This window comes from Canis lupus, chromosome 25 (genome assembly GCF_003254725.2).
Source record: "Canis lupus dingo isolate Sandy chromosome 25, ASM325472v2, whole genome shotgun sequence".
Lineage (NCBI taxonomy): Eukaryota > Metazoa > Chordata > Mammalia > Carnivora > Canidae > Canis > Canis lupus.
The window spans coordinates 24838266-24863963 of NC_064267.1; the positions used below are offsets into that span (position 1 = coordinate 24838266).

Consider the following 25698-nt stretch of genomic DNA (forward strand, 5'->3'; position numbering starts at 1 on the left):
TTGGTTTTTAGTTTCTTTTACAAAGTGACAGTTTCTATCAAGAACACAACACAATCTCCATTAGCCAGAGATGATTACTCCTAACCTCTAACTCCTGCAGTGTATACCATTTTACCCCTTTGTCTCCTTTCCCATCGCCACTGTGTTCCCTCTCCTGTGCTCTGCTTGCACTCTTCACTGGCCTTCCTGCTTACAGCCAAGCCTCCTTTCATATAGGCAAGTATGTATTTTGAAATGTTCCTTAGATTATGCTATCCCATTGCTTAGAATGTTCTCTAAATTTCTTATTCTACTGAGCAAAGCCCAAACCCTGGACAGTGAAAATCTTTTTCTTCAGTCTCTTCTACATTTTCACAGTCCTCTCCTACAATTCTATCACCTATAGACCTAGTAGCTCTTCAGTTGTGCTTTGCACGCTATTTCATTTGCTGAGGATGATTTTCCTCCCACTCAGCTTATCTTCCAGGCACTGTACCTTCCTTAAAAAGGCTTTTCTCAACTACAGAAGCCAAATTGTATGCTTTTATCTCTTTGCTGCTTTAGGGCCATATTTATACTTTTGATTTTTACACCAGTTTTATAGTTATTGTTTGTTTATATGACTTTAATCTCCATTGGTTCTGTCTTGGTTTTCAATCTTTCTTCAATGTTTATTTCCCCCTAGTGCCTAGGGTTTAATTGTTTATTCATTACAAACTAAGTGGTACCTAGTAATTTCAGTCAACTTAAATGTTGACCAAGTGAATATGAAATTATAATGAAATTATAATCAAGGTTTCCAGATAAGTTTTATCAAGTTGGAAGTTGCAGTCTGGTCAGTCATGCTCTATCCTTTCAATGGAAAGAATGTATTGAAGAAAGATCTAATCACCATGTGTTCTAGAAAAGGATCATCACACTTTGTTGGCATATTAATGAATAATTTAGAATCAAAGTTGATACACCTCTTTACTGGATGTCAGTGTATCTAGGCGCTGACCATAGGTAGAGAACAAGATAAACATGGTTCCTGTTCTCACTGAGCTAGATGCTGAGCAGGAAAAGACAGTTAAATAAGTAATAACTTCTAATAAGTAATTAAAAGAAAGTGTAATGCATCTGACTAACCTGGGGTGGAGAGAAGTCTTCTAAGAAGTGCTGTTAATCTGTGCTGTTAATGTAAGTCCTAACGGATGAACAACGGATAGCCAAGGAAGGTTTAAGCAAAAGGGCTAGCATAAACCAGGTTTTAAGAGGAAGGTCATTTAAAGGACGTTCACTAGGAGTAGCATAGAGAGTGGCTATCCTGTAGGGCAAGGTGTTAGAGGTTCCTTCATTCAGGCCTCAGGGGCAGTTTATATTTAGTAGAAAAGGTGAGCAGGAGAATATCTAGCCAGATTTTGAGTTTTTGAAGCATGTATTTTAGTGCTATATTCTGGAGAATGAAAAAGAAGTGGCAAGGCTAGAAGCAGAGAAACCATTTAGGAGGCCATCACCTTAATCTACCAAAGAGCTGGGGTGACTCGTTTATGATGACTGGAGATGGAGGGAAGTAATGGGATTAAGAAAATGCAATTCTTCTCATTTAAGACTTCTTAAATTTGATTTAAATTGATGGTGTTTGGGACACCTGGGTGGCTCAGTGGTTGAGCGTCTGCCTTTGACTCAGGACATGATCCTGGAGTCCTGGTATCGAGTCCCACATCAGGCTCCCTGCATGGAGCCTGCTTCTCCCTCTGCCTGTGTCTCTGCCTCTCTCTGTGCCTCTGATGAATAAACAAACAAAAAAAATTTTTTTTTTAAAAAGAACTACCTTCACTTTAGTATCTGCATGGAGGGGGGTGATATTACATTAATAATTAGTCTACTATTTTGCCTAATTGATCCTGAACTAGAATCTTGTTAAATATACAAAATCTTGAGCCACTAGTTCCATCTATTGAATCAGATTTGCACTGCACCAAGAACCCAAAGTAACTTGTAGGAACCCGAAATTTGAGGAGCACTAGTTTCCATTGACATACCTTTGCTTTCTCATCATAATCAACATTTGAATCTAAGCTTCCAAATTCAGATTCTTTTAAACTGCTTTCATCTAGGGAACCCTGGGTGGCACAGTGGTTTAGTGCCTGCCTTTGGCCCAGGGCGCGATCCTGGAGACCCAGGATCGAATCCCATGTCGGGCTCCCGGGGAATGGAGCCTGCGTCTCCCTCTGCCTATGTCTCTGCCTCTCTCTCTCTCTCTCTGTGTGACTATCATAAATAAAAAAATATAAATAAATAAAAAATTAAAAAAATAAAAAATAAAAAAAAATAAACTGCTTTCATCTAAATACAACTTTTTATAACCCATGCTCAATGTCTTGGATCATTTCCCCATTTGAATGGATAGTTTATGGTTTTGAATGCATTCAGTTTTTCTTTACTCTTGAATTACATGTAAGGGTTAAAACAGTCTTCTTCCAAAATTAGGTGTAAACTTTGTACAAATTAATGTTTGGTGTCTCATCAGAAATGATTCTTCACTAAAGATGCATAGGTCATACCAATATCTATCTTTGAAATATCTGTGTGTATGCTGAGAAATTTCCCAGCTTTTTACCTTATATTGCCCAAAGTGTAACAAGCAGGGAGAGGCAGAGGAACAAGCAGACTTCTCGTTGAGCACAGAGCCTCACTTGGGGCTCTATCCCAGGACCCTGAGATCATAACTTGAGCTGAAGTCAGATGCTTAACTGACTGAGCCACTCAGGTGCCCTAACCCAGTCTTTGTTTCCTATTCTCTCTACCATGTCTAGAGAACTTTACTTATCCCATGGTTTCAGATTAAACATAACTTATTCCAGGTAACATTCCCTAAGTCCCTAGCATGGTTTATTTAGGCATCCCATTACATACTATTAAAGCATTCTGATTTTCCTTCACTTCAATTTGTACATTTATGTAAGCCACAATTCACAATTGTTGCATAAGATCTGTCCTCCCTGCTACACTGTAAACTGTGTGAGAAACATCCTGAGCTTTGTTTACTGATGTACCCTCCACACTTATCACATGCCTGGTACATGGGACAATCTCCGTTCATTTTGTAATTTGATAAATGAAACTTAGACTCCCTCTAACCCCCATATTACCATACAATTCAAATTTCACAGACAACTTTTACTGATTTCTAAATTCAACATCCTAATTTCAATTTAACATCAGCTGTTTATTTAGATATGATATTCCTGTATCTGGTAATGTATTTAAATGTGAGATATAGTATGTGGCATTAATTTCCAAGTTGGTAACTTTAGAAATCATTCTCCACATTTTAAGCATTGCTATTTTTTAGCCCTAGTGGAAGTTTCTCCCATTAAAAAAGGTGAGGAGGAACGCCTCGATGGCTCAGTGGTTGAGTGTCTGCCTTTGGCTCAGGGAGTGATCCGAGGGTCCTGGAATTGAGTCCCACATCAGGGGCCCCACAGGGAGCCTGTTTCTCCCTCTGCCTGTGTCTCTGCCTCTCTCTTTGTGTCTCTCATGAATAAAGAAAAAAGAAAAAAAGTGAGGAAGTTTTGCACAAAAGTACATTGATCTCATTTAAACCTCAAAAGCCAGTGAATTTGGGGAAAATATTTCAGCTTGTAGCAATATGGCAGACAAGATATTAAAAAATGAAAACTCGTGCAACAAGTTATCAAGTAGTCAACAAATACAATTAATATCACAAGAAATGAGAAGAAATTCCTAAGGGACAAGAGAAAACAAATTTAGTCTTGAATTTGAAACAGCAGTCGCCCTGAGGTAATTTGGTGATAGCAAAAACAAAGCCTTCAGGGTTTTTTTTCCCCCCTCATGTTTCTTCAGTTTTATTAGAGAATAATTTAAATGCAATCACATTCACCAATTTAAGCTTTGAAAAATATGTACATTCTTGTCACCATCACCCTAATCAAGATATAGAACTCTTTGTAGTTAATCTTCTTCCTCCATCCTTGGTCCCTAGCAACACTAATTTGCATTTTGTCATTTTAATTTTATCATTTCTAGAATTTTATGTAAATGTAACCCTATAGTATTTGGCTTTTGAAATTCACCCATGTTGTATATAGTAGTTCATTCCTTTAATATTGCTGAGTAGTTCTTTTATTATGTGGAAATACCACAATTTCTGAATTGTGCCTTAGTTGATGGTTATTTCCAGTTTGGGGAATTATGAATAAAGCTGTTTGAATAACCAAATACAAAGCTTTGTTTGAGTACATATTCATTTCTTCTGGATAAGAAGATAATGATATCTAAGAATGATAGTTGAGTCACATGATAAGATTATTTAACTCTCTGAGATACTGCTAAAGTGTTTTCTAAATTGGCTATACCATTTTAATTTCCCCACCAGCCATTTATGAGTTCCATTTCTCTGCATCCTCACCAACACTTGGTTTTTATCAACCTTTTAGTGGATGCGGGCAATAAAAAAGATGGAATGTCAGGCTGAAATTATGTGCCGTCTTGATATGTGGTAAAATGGGGAAGGCCTCCCACAGCCTAACCATAAGTTCCCCTCCCCGACTCTGCTGCCATGGATAAGATTCCCATAAGAACCAACCTCCTGGGATCCCTGGGTGGCGCAGCGGTTTGGTGCCTGCCTTTGGCCCAGGGCGTGATCCTGGAGACCCGGGATCGAATCCCACATCAGGTTCCCGGTGCATGGAGCCTGCTTCTTCCTCTGCCTATGTCTCTGCCTCTCTCTCTCTGTGACTATCATAAATTAAAAAAAAAAAAAAAAAAAAAAAAAAAAAGAACCAACCTCCTTACCAGGGGGACCAGGCACAGTTCCTGCTTGTCCCTGAGTAGCCAGACAGAGTTATTCAGAGAAGCCAATCACAGGGATGTAGCAACCAGGGAGCACCTCATAATGCTATGAAGCTTACCTCCCACAACCCCTAATTGTTTACTGTTTCCAAGTGTTACTTCAATCTGGCCCTGCCTGGCAGGCAATGTCCTTCTCCCACAGGTTGTGAGTACATGTAACTTAAAACTGTTGATTTCAGCTGTCCTGTATCAGGTGTCATTTGTTGGGCCATCTCCGTAATTTTAGGGTAGTTATCTTTCCCTCAACAAGGCAGTGAATAGGACCTGATTAAAGCTGTGCATAAGGGTGTCTTGGGTTAATTTTAGTTTATATTTCTCTAAGATGTTGAGCATCATATACTTATTTGCTATTTGTATATCCTCTTTGGTGAAGTTTGGCTCAAAGCTGTTACCTTCCTAGTCAGCTGTAAGAGTGCTTTGTCAGATACATGTGTTTACAAAGATTTCTCCCAATCTGACTTCTCATTCATTTCCTTAACAGTGTATTTTATTTTTTAAGATTTATTTATTCATGAGAGACACACAGAGAGAGGCAGAGACATAGCAGAGGGAGAAGCAGGCTCCCTGCAGGGATCCTGACATGGGACTCCATCCCAGAACCCTGGGATCACAACCTGAGCCAAGGCAGACGCTCAACCACTGGCATCCCAGTGTTTTTGTGTTCTTTCTTTTCTTTTTTTTTTTTTTTTTAATTTTATTTGAGAGACTGAGTAAGAGAGGGCACACAGGAGCAGGGGCAGAGGGAGAAGCAGCCTCCCCCACTGAGCAGGGAGCCCAACATAGGGGCTCGATCCCAGGACCCTGAGATTATGACCTAAGCTGAATGCAGACGCTTAACTGACTGAGCCACCCAGGCACCCCTTAAGTGTATTTTAAAGGGCAGAAGTTTTAAATTTTAAAAACATCCACTTGATCTATTTATTAGTTATTGAGAGAAGGGTGGTTGAAATCTCCAACCATAATTGTAGTTGGAGGCTACAAAAAATTTTTTAGTACTCTCATGTATTTGTAATCTGTTGTTAGATGTATAAACATTTTGACTATTTCCTTATGACTAATTGACTATCATTATGAAATGGCCCTGTTTGTCTAGTAATAGCCTGTCTTCTGAAATTGACTTTGACATTGATATGACCACTCCAGCTTTCTTTAGAAAGTATTATTACAGTAATTATTTCCCATCTTTTAGAATATCTGTGGGTGTATTTAAAGTAGGCTTCCTGAAGGTCATATAATTTGGTCTTGTTCTTTCATCCAATCTAAAAATCTCTGGAGTGTTTGGGTCATTTACATTTAATTTGATTGTGGAAATAGTTGGCTTTAAAATCTACCACCTTCTTATTGGTTTCTGTTTCCCATTTTTCTTGCTTCCTTTCTTGTTGTTCTGGTTTCTTTTCCTGTATTATTTTGCACTAATTTAATTTTTGTTATGTTTCTATTTTATATCTTTCAGTGACTTATTTAAAGTATGCTTTTTTTGTTTTGGTGGTTGCCCCAAGGTTTGCAGTATAAATCTTTGACTTTTTATGGGGTACCTTCAAATAATATTACAAAACTTCAAGTAGTACAAGAACATTTTAACATACTTCTATTCCCTCTCAAGCTTTTTGTTATATATTTTACTTCTATATGTGGTAGAAAGTACACAAAACATTCTCATTAATTTTGCTTTAATTAATCCTTTTTAAAGAGGTTTCAATAATTTTTAAAGAATCATGTATGCCCACATATTTGCCATTTCTGGTGCTATTTATTCCTTTATATAGAGCCACATTTTCTCCTGGTATCATTTTCCTTCTGCCTGAAGGGGCTTCTTTAACTTTTCTCACTAGTTTGCTGATGAATTCTGAAAAAGTCTTTCATTTTCAAAAGATGTTTTTTTAAAGTTTTTTGCTGGGTACCCAATTTTTAGGTAAACAGGTTTGTTATTCTTCCTTTCAACAATTTAAAGATGCCTCTCTACTATTGTTTGGTTTGCATTATTTCTGATGAGAAGTCTGTCTGTCTTTGTTCCTTTACAGAATCTTTTAACTCTGCTTTCTTAATATTTCTCTTTATCACTGATTTTTAGTAATGAGAAGGGCTATGTAGAAAAACCAAATTAGACAAATTTTTATAAGTAGAATTTGATGGATTTGGGGATATTACATCTATATACAAAAATCACTTTTATTTCTATAAAGGAGCTATGAATGGAAATTTTCATATATATGTATATATTTATATAAACGTACTATATATAAAAGGAATAGATAATTAATGAACATAGGTATAGATTAATAAAAAGATGCATCTGGGCTTCATGAAGAAGATTATAGAACTTATGTAAAATTTAAAAAAAAACTAATTTTTTTTAAAGATTTTATTTATTCATGAGAGACACAGAGAGAGGCAGAGATACAGGCAGAGGGAGAAGCAGACTCTATACAGGAAGCCTGATGTAGGACTCGATCCCTAGTCTCCAGGATCACACCCTGGGCCAAAGGCAGCACTAAACCACTGAGCCACCAGGGCTGCTCACAAAATGTAAGTTAATGGAGAGCTTTACCATCTTCTTGCTAGGAATATTCAATAAAGATTGTCCATTCTCACCCAGTTTATATTTTATATTTCATCACAATTAATTCCAACCAAAACTTTCAGTGTTTTCCTCCAGATTTTAAGACCATATAGATTAAGAAAAAGTCCCCAAAGATAACTAAGACAATTGAGGAAAAATGGAGTGTGGATTTGTCCAATAAGATATTTGAAATTTTGGGGATGCCTGGGTGGCTCAGCGGTTGAGTGTCTGCCTCCGGCCCAGGGCCTGATCTCAGGGTCCTGGGATGGAGTCCCACATCGGGCTCCCCGCATGGAGCCTGCTTCTCCCTCTGCCTGTGTGTCTGCCTCTCTCTCTCTCTCTCTGTCTCTCATGAATAAATAAAATCTTTAAAAAAAGAAGATATTTTAAATTTTGTAAAGCTGTAGTAATTATAACAGTTTTAGTAATTATAACAGAATTAAAATTCTTTTTTTTAATATTTTTTTTATTTATGACAGATACAGAGAGAGAGAGAGGCAGAGACACAGGCAGAGGGAGAAGCAGGCTCCATGCACCGGGAGCCCGACGTGGGATTCGATCCCGGGTCTCCAGGATCGCGCCCTGGGCCAAAGGCAGGCGCCAAACTGCTGCGCCACCCAGGGATCCCCAGAATTAAAATTCTTAAGTAACTGTTGTATTTCAAGGCAGCCAGTCTATTAGATCAGAGTAGAGATCCCCTAAACAGACTATATAGAGAGTAAGATATAGGACAAATACTGCTTTATTGATTAGTGGGGAAAGAATGAATTATTTGGTAAATAATTGTAGGAATACATGGCTACCAATATAGGGGAAAATGCAGTTACAGCCTCTTTTTACACTATTCACAATCATTTTCAGGTAGATCAAAGACATAAATACGAAAATAGAAAAGAAAGTAAGATCTGTAAACACCAGTATCAACATCATCTTTGAGCTATATCTGCATTTTTAAAATATGCTTATTAAAGTTGGAGAAGCTGTGATTTAAAAGATTATCTTTATGACATTGGGGTAGGGAAATAGTTCTTGAAATACAAAATACACAAGCCATAAGACAGAAAATAAATCTGACATTACTACTAAGCACTTGAATTACTGTCTGGAATGATGGGGGATTCCTAAAGGATTGGTTGTTCATACAGACAGCAGCCCTGCAAATATGTCAGACTGGAAGCTACTTAACCATATTTTCAACATCCTGCATCTGTTGCAAAAATAGCTGTACTTTATTGGCTTAAGTATAAGGGGGGATTTATTACCTCATTGATTTGATGAATAAAGCAAACCACAGATGCCCAGAATTCTCACCAAGGAGGGGAAAACAGCTGAGTTGTAGCGATGTGGAAATTCCAATCCCGAAGACTGTGAGAATTGGACACTGGAGCTAAGGCCAGTGTGCACACCCATCATGTGCATGAAGATACAGCTCATGACTGCCCCACTTCCATCCCACAAATCCAAAGTCCCTTTGTGTGTACTGAGGGACAATTCTCTGGACCTGTTTGAGAAAAAGTCAACATTAGAAAGGATTAAGAGCTCTAAAACCAACACCATTGTATCCTGCAGATAATTTAGATATTCTTGTGGACAAAACACGCATCAACGAGAGGCATGTGCTAGTGGTTATGGCTTGGCTGTCAAGCCTGACCAACTCCAGAGTTGTTCAGCTGCTGTACCTGAACTAGAGATGGTCTTTTCCACATGCAACCTGGAAAGCCTTTCAGCCTCAACTGGCAAAGAGTTCAAATTGCCAGTCATGGAGAATGGACAGATCATTCCAAACTCTTGTTTTCTACACTGTCCTTATCCATCCTTTCTACTCTGCCAGCCATGGTTTTCCCCAATAGAGTCATTTAGAAAGTGATTCCAGTGCTCAAATTCTTTCTTTGATGTCATTCATATCCACAGGGAAGCCTATGAGATTGAGAAGGGAAGCTGGGGGTCTGGATGCCAAGGGTACAAAGTCAAGATGTGAGGTCACACTGCCTGAAGCTCTCAATTTGCACCCTCTATGGGGGTGAACTATTGCAGTGGGCTTGTTGGAGGTGAACAGAGCCTGAGATCAAGGATGTCATCTGAGCACCCTTCCCACTCTAGCATTATTTCCCCCACCTTTTCCATCCTGATGGCATTGGTTGAGGGCTCCTGGGGCAAGTAGTTCAATCTCTGAGCCTTGGTTTCTTTGCCCAAACAGAGAAGTTAGCCTCAGGCCCTTGTTCTCAAACTGGGCACCATAGAACTTTGGGAGGTTCCAGAAGTTACTGCAGGGATTTGTAGAAAACAAAAAATCTTCAACAGGAACCTTGGGAGTTTCCAGAAGTTACTGCAGGGATTTGTAGAAAACAAAAAATGTTGAACAGGAACCCCAAGGGCTCTGAGCACTTATCCTTCATGACTCTTAGCTGATACTTTATTCTCCACTTGTAAATTTTGTGTGATTTATTTCCATGTGATTTCACTGAAAAATTGGAGAATCCCTTAAAAAATATTAATCCATCAAAGGAAAATATGAGATGATAAAGCAGAGACAAAGTTTCTTTCAATAGAAAAACAAACAGGGGCAGCCCAGGTGGCTCAGCAGTTTAGCGCCACCTTCAGTTCAAGGAGTGGTCCTGGAGACCGGGGATTGAGTCCCACGTAGGGCTCCCTGCATGGAGCCTGCTTCTCTCTCTGCCTGTGTCTCTGCCTCTCCCTCTCTCTCTCTCTCTGTGTGTCCCTATGAATAAATAAATAAAATCCTTAAAAAAATAACAGATTGGTATTCAGAATATACAAATGACACCTATAAGTTAACAATCCAGTAGAAAGAAGACAGTATAAAAAAACAATAGGAATTATTGAGAAAAGAAATCCTGAATGGGCAAATATAAACATGAAAATATACTCTGAGGTTCCCGCTATACTTAATAAAATTTTAAAAGTCAGACAATATTAAGTTTCATTAAGATTGTAGTCAACAGGAGTTCTTAAACACTTCTGGTGGGAATGCAGTCCATATAACTACTTGGCAAATACATTGGCAAAATCTCATAAAGGTAAAGGTGTGCAGATCATGAGAATTAGCAATACCACACTGTGGCATATACCTTAGATAAATTCTGCCACAGGTATTTAGAGACTATGTCAGAATATTCACAGTATTCATAGTATGATGTGCATGAAATTATAAAAAAAAAAATGGTAGACAAGTGACTGGAGAGGTAGAATTTTGTATATCATCCTAAGGAGCTTTATACCTTGTGAAACAAGGGGAAGCCCTGGGGACTAAAATTTTGTTTTAGAAAGATTCCCCGGGGTTGAGGGTGAGTTTTAGAAGAGGAATTAGGGATCCCTGGGTGGCGCAGCGGTTTGGCGCCTGCCTTTGGCCCAGGGCGCGATCCTGGAGACCCGGGATCGAATCCCACGTCGGGCTCCCTGTGCATGAAGCCTGCTTCTCCCTCTGCCTGTGTCTCTGCCTCTCTCTCTCTCTCTCTCTCTCTCTCTCTCTCTCTGTGACTATCATAAATAAATAAAATAAAAAATAAATAAAAATAAATAAAAAAGAAGAGGAATTAGAAGATGACAAAGGTAAGGCACAAGGACTGGTTAGGCCTCAACCAATGCCACTGGTTAGGGACAGTGTAACAGTCCAGGAGAGAAACAAGTTTACAGGGAAGAAATAGTGTTGGAGAGAAAGGAGAGACAGAAAAGACAAATACCAAGGAAAAAAAAATCAAAGAATAGTTGATTAGCTGGGATGTGTCTGTCTCGGATGGATGATAGTCATCAAAGAATGTTGATATTAGTCGTGTAGAAAGTCACTTTTGAAGAACCATGTCTTCAAATGGGTCTAATAGGATAAATAATCTCCCATCTGTAATTCCAGATAATTAAATAAATATGTTGATTTGTTAACATTGCTCATTTTTGTCATGGAGTTAAAGACTACAGAATTGGTGTTTTGTTTTCTCTTAAAAGTGAAGCATACAATTATTAATATGAAATAATCTATATAATTATGATAGATATGTAGAATAGACACTTATTTGCTGTGCAGTCTCATACTTCTCTTCCTTTGGGGACTTCACCCATATTTCCTAATGGACAACAATGCCTTTCCTTTGTGAGTGAGTCACGTTGTTTCAAGTGACATGAATTCAGGTGTGGATCCACTTACCTTATAACTCATTCTCCTTATTCTCAGATACTGATTGACAAGTGAGCAGGTGACCCAACTGTGGACAAGGAGTTGGGTTGTTTTGTTTTGTTCTATTCTGGTTTGTCTTAAGGAGTTTGGTCTTTTTTGAGAAAGAGAAACCTCTTTTCTTTTCCATGGTAGCTACCAAAAGAGATGCTCTTTTACTCTCTACAATGTAAATATGAGGATTCAAGTCTGGAGCTGATAGTTATTTGTGCCTGAGTGAAAAGCTCCCATGTGAACCCAGAGAAAAAGCCAATATCTCAAAGGGCACAATGGTAAAAACAGTATGTGAATTGCTGAAGTAAGCTTTTTCCAAAGCCAGATCTACCTGTGGACTTTTCAAATGTGTGAACCAAAATACTGCCATTATTATCAGAGGCTGTATGGTATCATGATATACTCAGAAAATTGTGTGTAACTTTTTTAGGAAAAATTACCTTATTTCTTTAATCTCTTCTTATGGCAAAGAAGAACTATTCAATAACTATGATTTTTAACCATAACACTTTGAAACATTCAAAAAGCTATTAGTACTGTGTTATTATTATACAATTCAAACCAACTGAATTCTACATAGAGGGTATCGATAGCTTTTGACTTTCCTGGACCAAAATATCATTTAATATAAATGAAAGTGGCTTTTTAAATCTGAAGTCACGTAGAAAAATTTATGACAAAGCATTAGCATTTAAGACTGGATTGTGAAGAGTAATGGCAATTATACGCTTTCCTGTTTCATTAGGAAGGTGAATCAAGATGAACAGGAAAATAGCTCAGGAAAGCACTTCCCTCAAACACACAAAACTTACACATTTTAACAAAGGTAAATCATAAGACTTTTCAGAAAAATTGTTAGCCTTTCCCCTAATAGTACAGTTTTAGTTGATTAAATTGTAAAAGCTAAAGTCGAAGGAGACCTGTTTTTTCTTTTTTTTTTTTTTAAATTGTTTTGGTATATCTTTGAAGTTACGAGATGGTCAATGTTTTTTTTTTTTTTTTTAAAGATTTTATTTATTCATGAGAGACACAGAGAATGAAGCAGAAACATAGACAGAGGGAGAAGCGGGCTCCATGCAGAAACCGGATATGGGACTCGATCCAGGGACTCCAGGATCACACCCTGAGCCAAAGGCAGACACTCAACTGCTGAGCCACCCAGGCATCCCAATGGTCAATGTTAAAATATATTTGGTGGTTTAACAATAACATTTTACTTCCAGGATAATGTTCTCACACTTTATAGCTCTGAGAATGTACTTTACGCATGGGAACTAAAAATATTATGCTATGAGAGAGAAACTGAAGCGAAAAAGTTCAAAAGGTATTTCATGAGGGATTTTCTTTTTGTTGGTTTTTGTTTTGTTTTTAGGTTTTAAAAAAGGATAAGACTGTTTGGATTATTTGTTCTGATTTTGTAAAACAAAATACTAATGAATACATGTTAACCTTCAGGTTATCAACATTCTTGCTTAAGATAGATTTATGGTAAAAATAGACTACTGAACTGTCCTGTTAAATTTTTAAAGATGAGTTTGGAGGAGTTACAAATAACTTCCTCTACCCTTAGGTCAAAAAGAGTATGTAAACTTGAATATTTTAGATAAGGGTGCTTATTATAGCTTCAACTTTCATACTTCCTATAAAATGACTATAAGAATATATAATCTCTTTTCTGTTTTTATTATGAATATATACCACATGTTCATCTTTCAACATGTTAGAACATTTTCATTCTGACAATTTGAAAAGTACAAAGAGCAAATTTGTACTAAATTCATAACAAAGAAATAACCTTTAATGTTGTGTGTTATGTATCTAACTTTTGTCTTGTGTTTTTATGTGATTGTGTGGGTTGTTAAAAATAAATGTTATTTTTTAGTTGTAATTTTTATTTTTCATTAAACTCATGTGCTTTTCCCAGTTCATTAAATATTTTTTACAATGCACAATTTGGATTTTAATAGCTACAAAATATTTCCTTTTATTTTTTTAATTTTTATTTTTGTAAAGATTTTACTTATTTAAGAGGGAGTTAGAGCCTGTGCATAAGAGCAGGGGGAGGGAGAAGCAGACTCCTCACTGAGCAGAGAGTGCAATGTGGGACTCCATTCCAGGACACCAGGATCATGACCTGAGCTGAAGGCAGACATTTAACTAACTGAGCCACCCAAGTGCCCCCAAAATATTTCCTTTTAAAAATTTAAGTATTTGAACTTCAACATGCCAGGCACAACACCATAATCTTTTAAATAATTTTCTCTCTGAGTTTATTTTGCTGATTTATAAAGTTCCTAAAAACAGTAAGTGCCATGATAAACACTTCTACACAGAAATCTTTGATGATATGTACTATTATTTCCTTAGGAAGTATTTTCAGGGTGACAGTGATTAAGGTAATTGGTATCTATTCCTGTCTTTATGTCTGTAAAAGTTACATTCATCTGTAGGAGTTTCTGTTTAAGTGTAAACTCATCATTATGGAACTTTCCTTGGCCTTCCTCCTGTGTTTAGTCTTTATTTCTTGGGTCCCATGTTTTTCTTTCCTTGCCATGCTCTGATGTTTTCATGGAGCTCATTTGCTCAGTCTAGAGGCTCTCCAGAATTTTGCCTGAAAAGCTTGGCCCCCTTCATAGCTCCAGCTCTCCCAGTGGGTACATGCCAACCTATGGCTTTTTCCTTCCTTTTGCACAGGTAACCCTGTTTATCTGATTTCCATTTGCCAGATATTTGTTAAAACCTCTGCTGGTAACCCTTCACCCCATTCTCTTCATGGTTTAAAGTTTTAATATTTCTTTGTTGTCATTGTAAGTGGGAGCTATGGAGAGTAGAAAAATGTATTTCTTAACAACGGAAGATCTGGAGGGCGCCTGGGTGGCTCAGTGGTTGAATACGCCTTTGGCTCAGAGCATGATCCCAGAGTTCAGGGATTGAGTCCCACATTGGGCTCCCTGCATGGATCCTGCTTCTCCCTCTGCCTATGTCTCTGCCTCTCTCTCTGTATCCCTCATGAATAAATAAATTAAAATCTTAAAAAAAGAGATCTGCTTCATTAACTTAAATATTTGTATCAACTTCAGGAAAAAAAAATACAAAGTCGGTACAAGCTAACTAGAGAAAAATTCAAACATTGCAGAGGTTCACCCTTACTTTCCTCTCACTGCTTATTAGGTCTACACATAAGTATTATACATATATCCAGAAAAGCAAAAACATTGACTAAGCGGGGTGGGAATTAAGACATAGCATAACAATGAAAGCAGCAGAAAAAGAGCTGGATAGGGAAAATCCATTTGTTGTAGAATTGATTGTCACACTAAGGTCAGAGTATGCCACATAAGCTGGGGTGATGGCAAAATAAATTAAGTCCTTTGGATCTAAGATCGCTGCTCCTGTGTTGATTATACATTCTAAACTGAACCATGCCATTCATTTCAGCAGTGCCACCATATGTGGCAATCGAAAGGACTATTAATGGAGACAGCATTTGCTTTTTCTTTGAACACACAACATCAGCAATACTTTATACACATCTTATAAACACAATTCCATGGACCAGACATATCTTACAGGCCTTGGCTCATTCATTGCAATTTGTTGAATCCTCAAATTGCTAGCACATACTTTAAAAAAAAAAAAAAAATCCTTTCAATAAAATAAAATCCACTTTTATTTTTATGATCATATTTAAGAAAGTATCTCCCCAAATGGTATGGGTCTCAAAGTGGCAGAGATGTTACGTGCTTCCCATTTGAATGACCAAAGATCTCAGGCAATGTATGCATTAATCACAACTACTGGGACACCTGGGTGGCTCAGTGGTTGAGTGTCTGCCTTTGGCGCAGGGTGTGATCCTGGAGTCCCAGGATCGAGCCCCACGTCAGGGTCCCCACAGGGAGTCTGCTTCTCCCTCTGCCTGTGTCTCTGCCTCTCTGTGTGTCTCTCTTGAATAAATAAATAGAAGCTTAAAAAAACAAAACTTTAAAAAAATCACAACTATTTACTGTTCAGGTTCAGATGTTTGTTCAATACATAGAGCTAGAATCAGACTGTGCCTTAGTTTAAAGAGAAAATAATTCAGGATGAACATATCCATAAGTTCTGGCTCAAGCAATCTATTTTTGAAGGAATAAATGCCATTTTGTTTATAATTGGAGGAAATAATGCTTAGGATCGAACCTATTGACTTCTTGGAATTGAAGTCTAGAACACGTGACATTCCTCTCTAAATAATGCATTTGCTAATAGAAACAATCCACCAAGATGTTGAGCCAACACTTCTTTTGGAAGGTAGAGTTCTTTGGAATTTACTGAAAGTGGAAAATTGATTACATTGGGCACAGAGGACATTTATAGTAAGAGAAACACTTTAGATAAGACAAGACTTTTATAAACCAGAAAAGACCTAACATTTAAGAGTGTTTCAGAAAAACACTGTAATGTATTTTCTTATTTTTAATAGGCATTAAAAAGATTGCTGTATCGATACTAACAGAAATTAGGTGGTTAATTGAAGATTTAACTTAAAAGACAAACTGCTCTAACGTTGGTTTTAGAATTTTTCTTTGCGATGTACAGTTTAACTTTGTGGTCTGGCAAGTGCCCAATAGCCATTTATCTAGTATGCATACCTTTCCACAGCTGGATTTTCAAATATGCTTATAAAGTTCATATGACAGAACTATCCTAAAAATAAATATGTCAGCAGGCTTTGCTTTATTGTATGCATTTCTTCTGGATGTAACCTAACGAGATACAAACAGAAGACACTCTAAGACATCCTGCCAAAGCTATTCAAGTATAGCATCGTTTGAGACTGTGGAAGGTGATTTAGAAACACCTGGGTTGAATATTTATATCTCTGCCTTAGGTCCTAAAAGCCTTGCAGTTTTATAGTCCTTTCGGGAAAAGACAGGAACTACATTAACACTTGTTATTGTAACAGTTAATGCACTTACTGCTGAGAAAGACTTTGTAAAAATTTGAAAATTATGCAAAAAAAAAAATAAGGGAAGACTAAAAAGGATTAATGTTTGATCAGCGTTTACACTTTTAAGGATATATTTGAGAAATATCTTTTGAACTTGGGGGCATGAAAAAAGATGCATTGGAATAAAATTCTAATTATAATCTGATGAGCATCATTATTTGCAGTAATATTTAATGGAATGCAGCTATGAGTCCCAGCTAACATTGAAACAACAATTAAGATACTCTGCTCAAGCTTGCTTCATGTAGTCCTCTTGGAAACTGTCTCTTTAACCATATTAATTTTACATTCTCTTTCCCCCGCTCCCTCCGTACATCTGTTTGATTTAACTTGCAGCTACACAAGACAAAAAGCTTAATTAGATAGAAGAATATGAGCTGATAGATCAATAGGGAGAAGAACCATAGTTTCTTTCTCTCTGCACCAATCATGTATTTACATTTAACAGCCATCATCTAGAAGAAAAGTGTCTTTACCTTTCTTGTCAGGAAGAATAATTTTCAGCCAGTTAGCTCATAACCTTTCTTTTCTTTCTTTCTTTCTTTCTTCTTTCTTTCTTTCTTTCTTTCTTTCTTTCTTTCTTTCTTTCTTTTCTTTCTTCTTTCTTTCTTTCTTTCTCTTTCTTTCTTTCTTTCTCTTTCTTTCTTTCTTTCTCTTTCTTTCTTTCTTTCTTTCTTTTTTTTTCTTTCTTTCTTTCTTTCTTTCTTTCTTTCTTTCTTTCCTTCTTTCTTTCTTCTTTCTTTTTTTTTTAGATTGTATTTATTTGTTTGAGAGAGAGCACAAGTGAAGTAAGGGGCAGAGGGAGAAGCAGACACTCCGCAGAGCAGGGAGCAGGGGCTTGATGAGATCAAGCCCATGAGATCATGATCTGAGCCAAAGGCAGATGTTAACTGAGCCACCCAAGTGCCCCCATAATGTATTTTTTCAAAATGGAAACTTTTATAGGTTATCAGATAAGACAGTAGCCCTGGGAAGTGCCAGCCTTTGAAAAAGCCTCCTCCCAGACAAAAGAATGTTTATCAAAAATTACAAAGCACCAATCATTGCTAAAATACTTGAATACTTACTTGCTCTGACACACATCTCATTTAAACCTCAACAATACAATTTGGTAGATACTTGTATTATCTTATCTCACTGATGATATGTCCGTATCAATTATCCATTGTGATGAACAAACTACCTCCCAAGTTAATGGCTTCAAACCTCAACCCTGAATTTTTTTTTTAATGTTTTTATTGGAGTTCAAATTGCCACCATTTAGCATAACACCCACTGCTCATCGTGCCAAGTGTCCCCCTCAGTGCCCATCACCCAGTCACCCCAACCCCCCACCCACCTCCCTTTCCACTACCCCTTGTTCGTTTCCCAAAGTTAGGTGTCTCTCATGTTTTGTCACCCTCACTGATATTTTCACTCATTTTTTCTCCTTTCCCCTTTATTCCCTTTCACTAATTTTTATATTCCCCAAATGAATGAGACCATATAATGTTTGTCCTTCTCCAACTGACTTACTTCACTCAGCATAATATCCTCCAGGTCCATCCACTTCGAAGCAAATGGTGGATATTTGTCGTTTCTAATGGCCGAGTAATATTCCATTGTATACATAGACCACATCTTTATCCATTCATCTTTCGATGGACACCGAGGCTCCTTCCACAGTTTGGCTATTGTGGACATTGCTGCTATAACCGTTGTCAATCCTGAATTTAACATGGTTCTGTGGATAGCAGTTTGGGCGGGGCTTTGCTAGCTAGCCCTTGTGATCAGCTGATGAGTCAGAGCTTGACTGGTCTGTGAAGGCCTTAGCCTCTCTACAATGTGTCTCATTCTCCAGCCTATAAACTGGGGTTAGGGGGGGGGTGGGGGGGGTGGGGGGGTGGAAGAGGAGCGGTGTTTGCTCATGGGGGAAGGGGTAGTCTCAGGGTTCCAAAAGCTCTAGAGTAGAGGCTCTATGATCTCTTGAGGCCCAGGTTTTGAACTAGCACAACCTCATTTCTAGTGTATTCTGTTGGTCAAAGAAAGTTACAAATCCCACCAGGTTTCAAATGTGGTGGGGTGTGTGGTGGGGGGAAGTGGACTCCACTTCTTGGAGAGAGATTCATTGTGACTATTTTTGTATTCAACCACTCTTTCTGAGACAAAGTTGTCATTACTTGCCAAAGATCACACAGTTAATAAGTAACTAGACTCTCATACACTGCTGGCAGGTATTATATATCTACTTTGGCAGTTTGACATTTTTTCTGAGTTACTTGTTTTACTATTAAATTGTAAGAATTCTTTATATATTCTGGATACAAGTCTTTCATCTGGCATGTGTTGTGAATATTTTCTCCCAGTTTTTGGCTTGCCTTTCCATTTTCTTAATAGCATTTTTTAAAGAGCAAATGTTTTTCATTTTAATGAAGTCCAATTTACCAATGATTTTCTTTTATGTCTTGTGCTTTTGGTGTTCTGTTTAAGGAATTGAGTGAATGAAAAGTGGCTAGAAGAGTCAAAAGTGTATAGTCATAGAGGTGTAAAGGTATATAGCCTGACATGATCCAAGTGTTCTGTTTCAAAACAAATTTTGAATTCTATTTAATAAAATAACCTTACTTGCCTTAACATAAAAATAATGCCTTACATATAAGTGAGTTTATCTGATGCTCCAGGATAAAGGCCCACATTTATTCCATAGCACAGGACTGGACACTTTTAAAACACAGAAACTACGGATTGTGAATCAGAGAACTGAATAGCTCACTTGCCTCAGGACCACGACATTATTCATAATGTGCTTTAGAGCCAATAAAAGCGATAAGGCTACAATTAAAAAGAAAAAGCACTGTTGCAGTGCGTGTGTGTGTGTGTGTGTATGTATACATATATATACACACATTATATACATATAATGAATTCTACTACCTTAATTTTCTTTGACCATTAACTATATTAGCTTTCTATGTAGATTCAACTATTCAACTGCTTAAATATGTCTAAGCTACTAACAAACCTTCCTGAATGAATAGCAGATGAACAACTGAATATAAATGAAAACAGATGCCTCAAAAAAGAGGATCCCAAATTGTCATCAACTCTTCACCATCACTACATGTTTTCTCTAACAAGCTCATATGCCCACAGCACATTGCCAAAGTTTATTGACTTCTTCCAAAATTTCTGTATGAAATTATGATGATGATCTCATAGAGTTCAGGGTTGCTGACTAAAGAGCACATCTCCACAGGATATTTTTTCAAAGAAGCTGGTGCCCCCAGCGGTGCTGGGGAGGGAGGCACACAGATGCATTTGAGGACATCACTAGCCTAAACCCTGCTATATGATTTGAAAATCTTCCAAAGTTTGACTTCTTTCAAATCTGAAAATCTGGAGTTACTCCATGATCCAGAGACACAAGGCAACCAAACAACAATACCCACTGGCCCCGTATTTGGAATCCATATTCTCATGCCTTTTATATATAGAAAAAAATGTATATATACATAAAAAATGTAAAATATATATGATTTTATATATGACCTATTGAAATATCAATATTTTTCTCATTATAAACACATACTTGCACAATAAATGTATTCATGATATATTGGATGGGTACTTACATGACATGAAAGACACATAAAATAACATAAAACCATGGGTTCCGCTCTAGACGTATCTGCTTTAGATTTAATGTCTGTTTAAATTTACGTACAAAACATGCTTAAGCAGTGATAATAGTTTAGATGGTAAATGACTGAAGGTGGTATGATACTGAGTTTTTATCCTCGTTGGACAAATCCTGGGACACAGAAAATTCATTTTATACTCGTTTCTATACATACAGATGGATTTAACCACTTAAATAATCTCATGGGTCTATTGCTCTGATTTTACCTATGTCTGTATGTTTTCTCAACTCTTTTTCTGGCAAAAACTGTGGAAATTTTTTTTTAATTGTTAATTTTCAAAGACAGCTTAAGAGAGGGAGACATTCAGATTCATATGCAGAGAGCTACTGGAACCCACACAGATGGGGTTGTGAGCAGCATTGGTAATACTGCATACAAACAAAATTAATTCTTAAAAACCTAGGCCTATTATAACAAGTGCTAAAATTATGGCTCAGTTTGATAGAAACATGTCCAGCTCAAAATTTAATTTCAGGCAACTCTTTACTAAGCAGAATTATAACAACTATCTTATCTGTGCCTTTTGTGTACTTACTTATTTTCTTATTGTTCTAATTGATTAAGGCACTAGACTTCTCTGAAAAATCGCCAATGAATTTAAAAGCAGTATTTTTAAAATTATTTATATTTGGAAATGTCCTTAATTCTGAAGAAGTGTGCAGCATTAACATAAATGGCTAACTTTCTTAAAAGATTAATATTAACCTATCTCCCAGTTTAAAATATAGTAAATAATCCCATGTCCCAAAGACAACTTCTAATACAAGTCCTCTTCGAGGCTTTTTTTTTTGGGGGGGGGGGTGCATTTTTACATAACTGTGACCATTCTCTATATACAGTTTATATCCTGCATCTTAAACTTTAATGTTTGTTCTGTATTACCAAAATTTCATGCATTTAACTTAAAAACCCATCCAGTGACTATACTGTGATTACTTTAATCTCATAATATTGCACATTTAAATTTGCCATTATAAAAATGCTCTAGGGAGCATCTTACTTAATTTCAGATTATTTATTTTACTTAGAGTACCAGTCAGAGTTCAACCAGAGAAGCAGAACCTATAGGAGATATACAAAACTTACTATAACAAAGTGGCTCACATGATCATGGAGGGCAGCTAGGCAAGTGTGGAATCCATTGGGCAGGCTGTCAGGAAGGGCAGGCTGGAACTCTCTGGAATGGGCTGAAACGGCTGTCTGCAAGCAAAGCTTTGCCTTCTGGGAAGCTTCAGCTGCTTTCAGGTCCTTTTAACTGAATAAGACCCACTCAAATTATCTTATAATCTCTTTAATTTACAGTCAGTTGATTATGGACTTTAATCACATCTAAAAAATAACTTCACAACGACACCTTGATAAGTGGTTCTGAGTAACTGGGAACCGTAGCTTAGCCAAGCAGGCACATCAAAAGACCATCGGCGTTAAATTTTCAAAAGTAAAATTACTGAGTAAAAGGGGATGAAATAAGAATATATATATATTCATATTTCTTTCCTAAGGGGTCATCATGATTTTTTCAGGCTTTCTAATTCCATTCTTGCCTTTTTTGGGGGGTAGGTACCAGATTGCTTACCCTACTACACTATGAATCAGTAACACACTTGGGAGTGCCCCAAAATAAAAAAGCTCTAGTGTCTCAAAATAAGCACATAATTTCCTGGTAGCAAGTAATTAAGGACTCTGATTTCCCAGGACATTTTGTCTTCCTTCTCCATTTAAACATGTAGTGCCTGAGTGCTGAACCTTACTGAGTAACAGCCCAGATATATTTATAGGTGGGAATATAAATTACTAAATATTATTTACTTTTTATAGAAAATGTCTGAGACATTTTGGGGGGGAGAGATAGAAGTATTAATTCTGTCCTCAAAAACTCTAAAGACAGTAATTTTCTTTCTTTCTTTTTTTTTTTTTAAAGTTTCTATTTATTCATGAGAGATACAGAGAGAGAGAGAGAGAGAAACAGAGACACAGGCAGAGGGAGAAGCAGGCTCCATGCAAGGCGCCCGATGTGGGACTTGATCCCCGGACTCCAGAATCACACCCTGGGCTGAAGACAGGCGCTAAACTGCTGAGCCACCCAGGGATCCCCCTAAAGACAGTAATTTTCAAACAAATACTAGATGTTATATTCATAGTTAAGCTCATTTTTATATATTTCTCTGGGAAATGAGGTCAATCCACATCCTTAAAATCTACATAACCATAAATAAAAGGCAGACTTTCTGAGGCCCTTGTGGTTTCAGTAGATGTGTGCGAAAGTCCACATTATTTTATCTTTAGAAAATAAAAGCAGAGGTTAGTGGGGTGGTTAACTGGATGGATTTGGGGATGAGCATTTATTTAGCTGAATTCTTAGTTCTACCGTGTACCACTTTTTAAAAGCTGGACAAATCGTCTCCCAAGCCTCAATATTCTCACTTGTAAAGCAGAGTTAATACTTTGTTTCCTTTCTGTCCTCTACCCCTCATCCCAAAGTCTCAAGCAGTTTAGGGGCAGGACAGAAAGTGAAGCTGGTTTACAAAACTGTCTGTCTTTTAGTTCTTCAAAGCCTCAAACTTTCAGAGAATTTATGTTTTGCAGGAAGCAGGAAAAGGGTGGGGTGTCATTTGAAGACAGAGATAGAGTGCCTTGAAAAAAACATAAAGGAACAAATGCTCCTCCAGTACACACAGAAGGTCTCCAAAGCTGAGGGAGAACAGGAGGGGCCTTGTGGATCCTGAGAACAGAGAAGTCTGTGTCCTTCTTTGCATTAGGATCTGGAAAACTGGCAAGGCTCCCCAAAGGGGCAGACACTGCAAGGCTTCCAGCAGGGGTTAGGGGGGCAAAGCTTAAGTAGGCTCATGGTAGGTTTTTAAGGTGTAAGAGTAGCTAAGATCTGGCAAAGCTGAAGAAGCCACACAGACAGCGTCAAAGGATAACTCTGGTCATTGCAAGCATGGATACAGATGACCAGAAGCCCTGATTATCATTTCATGTGACAATAGAACCAGAGCATAGAACTCAGATTCTTTGGCAGATATCTCTTAATACTTCCTGCCTATTTATGGGCTTTGCTTGATCAGTTATATCTCATTTCAAGAATTTTGGATTTTTTCTTTTTACTGGCTTTTGCCCCGGGATATGCTCAAATCCCTTTCATACCCTCAAGTGAACATCAATAATTTCTCTTGATCTGATCATCCCATCAAGTTCTTCCAGCCTCCCTTTTCTTTGATGTCATAGTTCTTATGAGTGCAATGACCCTTGATGTGCTCACTTTCTTAAGTCCTATACACTCCTCAACTGATTACAATTTGGCTTATTTTCTCTTCATGGAGGAAAACTATTTTTGCTGGGAAGAGAATGGCCTCTGACCAAATCCAAAGTTCTTTTGTGTGTGTGTGTGTGTGCTGCACCCTATTTAACCTCTGAGTAGCATTCGACACTGTATGTCACCATATATCAAAGATTTTGTATTTTTTAAGACTTTTTAAAAAGGAGGGAAGTACAGAGATTTCCACATAGTTCCTACCCACTCCCCCACCCGCCACCACCACACAGCCTCTCCCAATGTCAACATCACTCACTGGAATGGTACCTTTTTTTTTTTTTTTTTTTTTTTTTTTACTAAGGATAAACCTACATTGACTCATCATGACCACCCAAAGTTCACAGTTTACCTAAGGATTCATTCTTGGTGTTGTACATTCTGTGGGTTGGACAAAAGCATAGTGACACATAACCATCATTTATAATATTGTCATGTTTTTGCTGCACTAAAGAGGATTTGTATTTTAATCCAGCACTGTACAGGGATGTTTTTAAAAGTAACCATAAAGCAGTATTTCTAGAAGTAGAAGTCACATTACCCCTCCTTCTTGAGACCTGCTCCAGTGTTGTATACTGGATTCTGCAGTTGATGTCCCTATTAAGTGCCTATTCTCCTGAGCTAAGACTTACTTTGTCATTCCTCATTTCTTTCTTTTTTCTCAACTCTCAAATCCAAGTGGATGCCAAGTCCTGTTGCTTCTACCTGAGACATATTTCATGGCCATTTTTCTTCCCTCCAGCTTCTACTAGGTAGAAAGCTCTCATTTCTCTCTCAGAATATTTAATAATCCTTATTTATTTTCCTATTACCAGACTTCCATACACTAGTGAAATCTCACACTATAAACCAAAGGCAATGATTTGCGTGTCTTCCCACAATTTCTCCATCGTCTCTCATTAGTGTCTCTCAACAGTCCTTAGGATATCAGAGTCTCTCCCTGTATCTCAAAGGGTGGTCCCTGGAGTAGCAGAATTAGCACTCCAGGGAACTTGTTAGTAAGGCAAAGTGTTAGGTCCCTCCACAGATGTACTGAGGGTACAATCCTTGAGTCTGTGATTTAGCAAGCCCTCCTCCAGGTGATTCTGAGGCTGAACCTCAGAGAGTGAGGAGAACCCTTCTGTTCTGGTTGCTACCAAACCTTGAAGTCTGTCCTGAATTTCTATTTCTCACACACTTCATGCTCTTCTCGCATTGACCTTCTTGCTCATCCTGTAAATGGCAGACTTCAAGACTGTTCTTTGTAACTGGAATCTCACACTTGCATTTTCTTTTTTTTTCTTGGAAAATTGCTGATATTTTTTCAATATCGACCTCAAAGATTGTGAGAACCCTAACTTCTCTCAAGAAAAGTATTTGCCCTGTCCTCCATGGGCATTCTGTTCACATCCCCATAATAGCATTTGCCATGCTACATTTTAATTTATCCATCTGTCTACCTATCTATAATATTTAACTCCAAGGACTGAATTCCTCAGGTATACAGACTGAGTAAGGTTTGTTCATCATTATACCCCTAGTGGCTTAGCTTATTGTTTTCTGTTTTTCTCTTCTTCTTCCTTTTTTTTTCTTTCTCTTTCCATAGAGGATTTAAGACAGTTGGAAAAATATTTCTGAAATGTTATACTCAGCACCATAGTGGTAACTGTAAAACTTGGCAACTATTACAAGTGTGTAAAAGTATCGTGTATCAGACTAACCAGTTGCCTGTTGCTCTTTTGCCCACCTGCATACATAAAATGACAGTAATTATTTGATAGGTAGACTGATTCCTCTCACGTTCTTACCATATGTTATTTCTATTCCTACTTTATCCATGGGTCCCTGTAGGCCTCTTTATACAACTTCCTATGTGACCCCAGGATTCTGACAACAAGGTTATAATATTTCCCAGGTGATTTCTCTCCACTGTCCAAAATCCTATTGCTTTAGGCTCAGTACTTTCAATTCCCTCCCCTGTTTGTTTGTAAGATTGCCCTTCTCATGTAAAAGGATATTGTGTGGGTGAAGAGAAGCAATTAAGCAAATAAGACCCCTTGCTACCACCTCAGGGTCTGGTCTTGGTTTGATTGCCTCTTTCACTGAAATACAGCCCTCTGTCTGTGCTCATATTTTTACATGAAGACAGACATTTTTTTT

The 25698-nt window shown here is 37.5% G+C and overlaps 1 protein-coding gene across 6 annotated transcripts in view; it reads left to right on the forward strand.

The window, feature by feature from the left end:
• The window catches only part of CEP44 (centrosomal protein 44), a 38223-nt gene extending 24732 nt beyond the window's left edge, over window positions 1–13491 (forward strand). For 3 of the 6 annotated variants that reach the window (XM_035721506.2, XM_035721502.2, XM_049100825.1), the window contains one exon: window positions 7876–11245. In XM_035721506.2, the coding sequence (XP_035577399.1) occupies window positions 7876–8046 (171 nt within the window). In that variant the 3' untranslated portion in view covers window positions 8047–11245. Of the gene's footprint in view, window positions 1–7875; window positions 11282–12583 lie in introns of those variants that run through there. The other 3 variants (XM_049100831.1, XM_035721512.2, XM_049100829.1) reach the window with 3 other exon arrangements.
• The last annotated feature ends 12207 nt before the right edge of the window (window positions 13492–25698 follow it).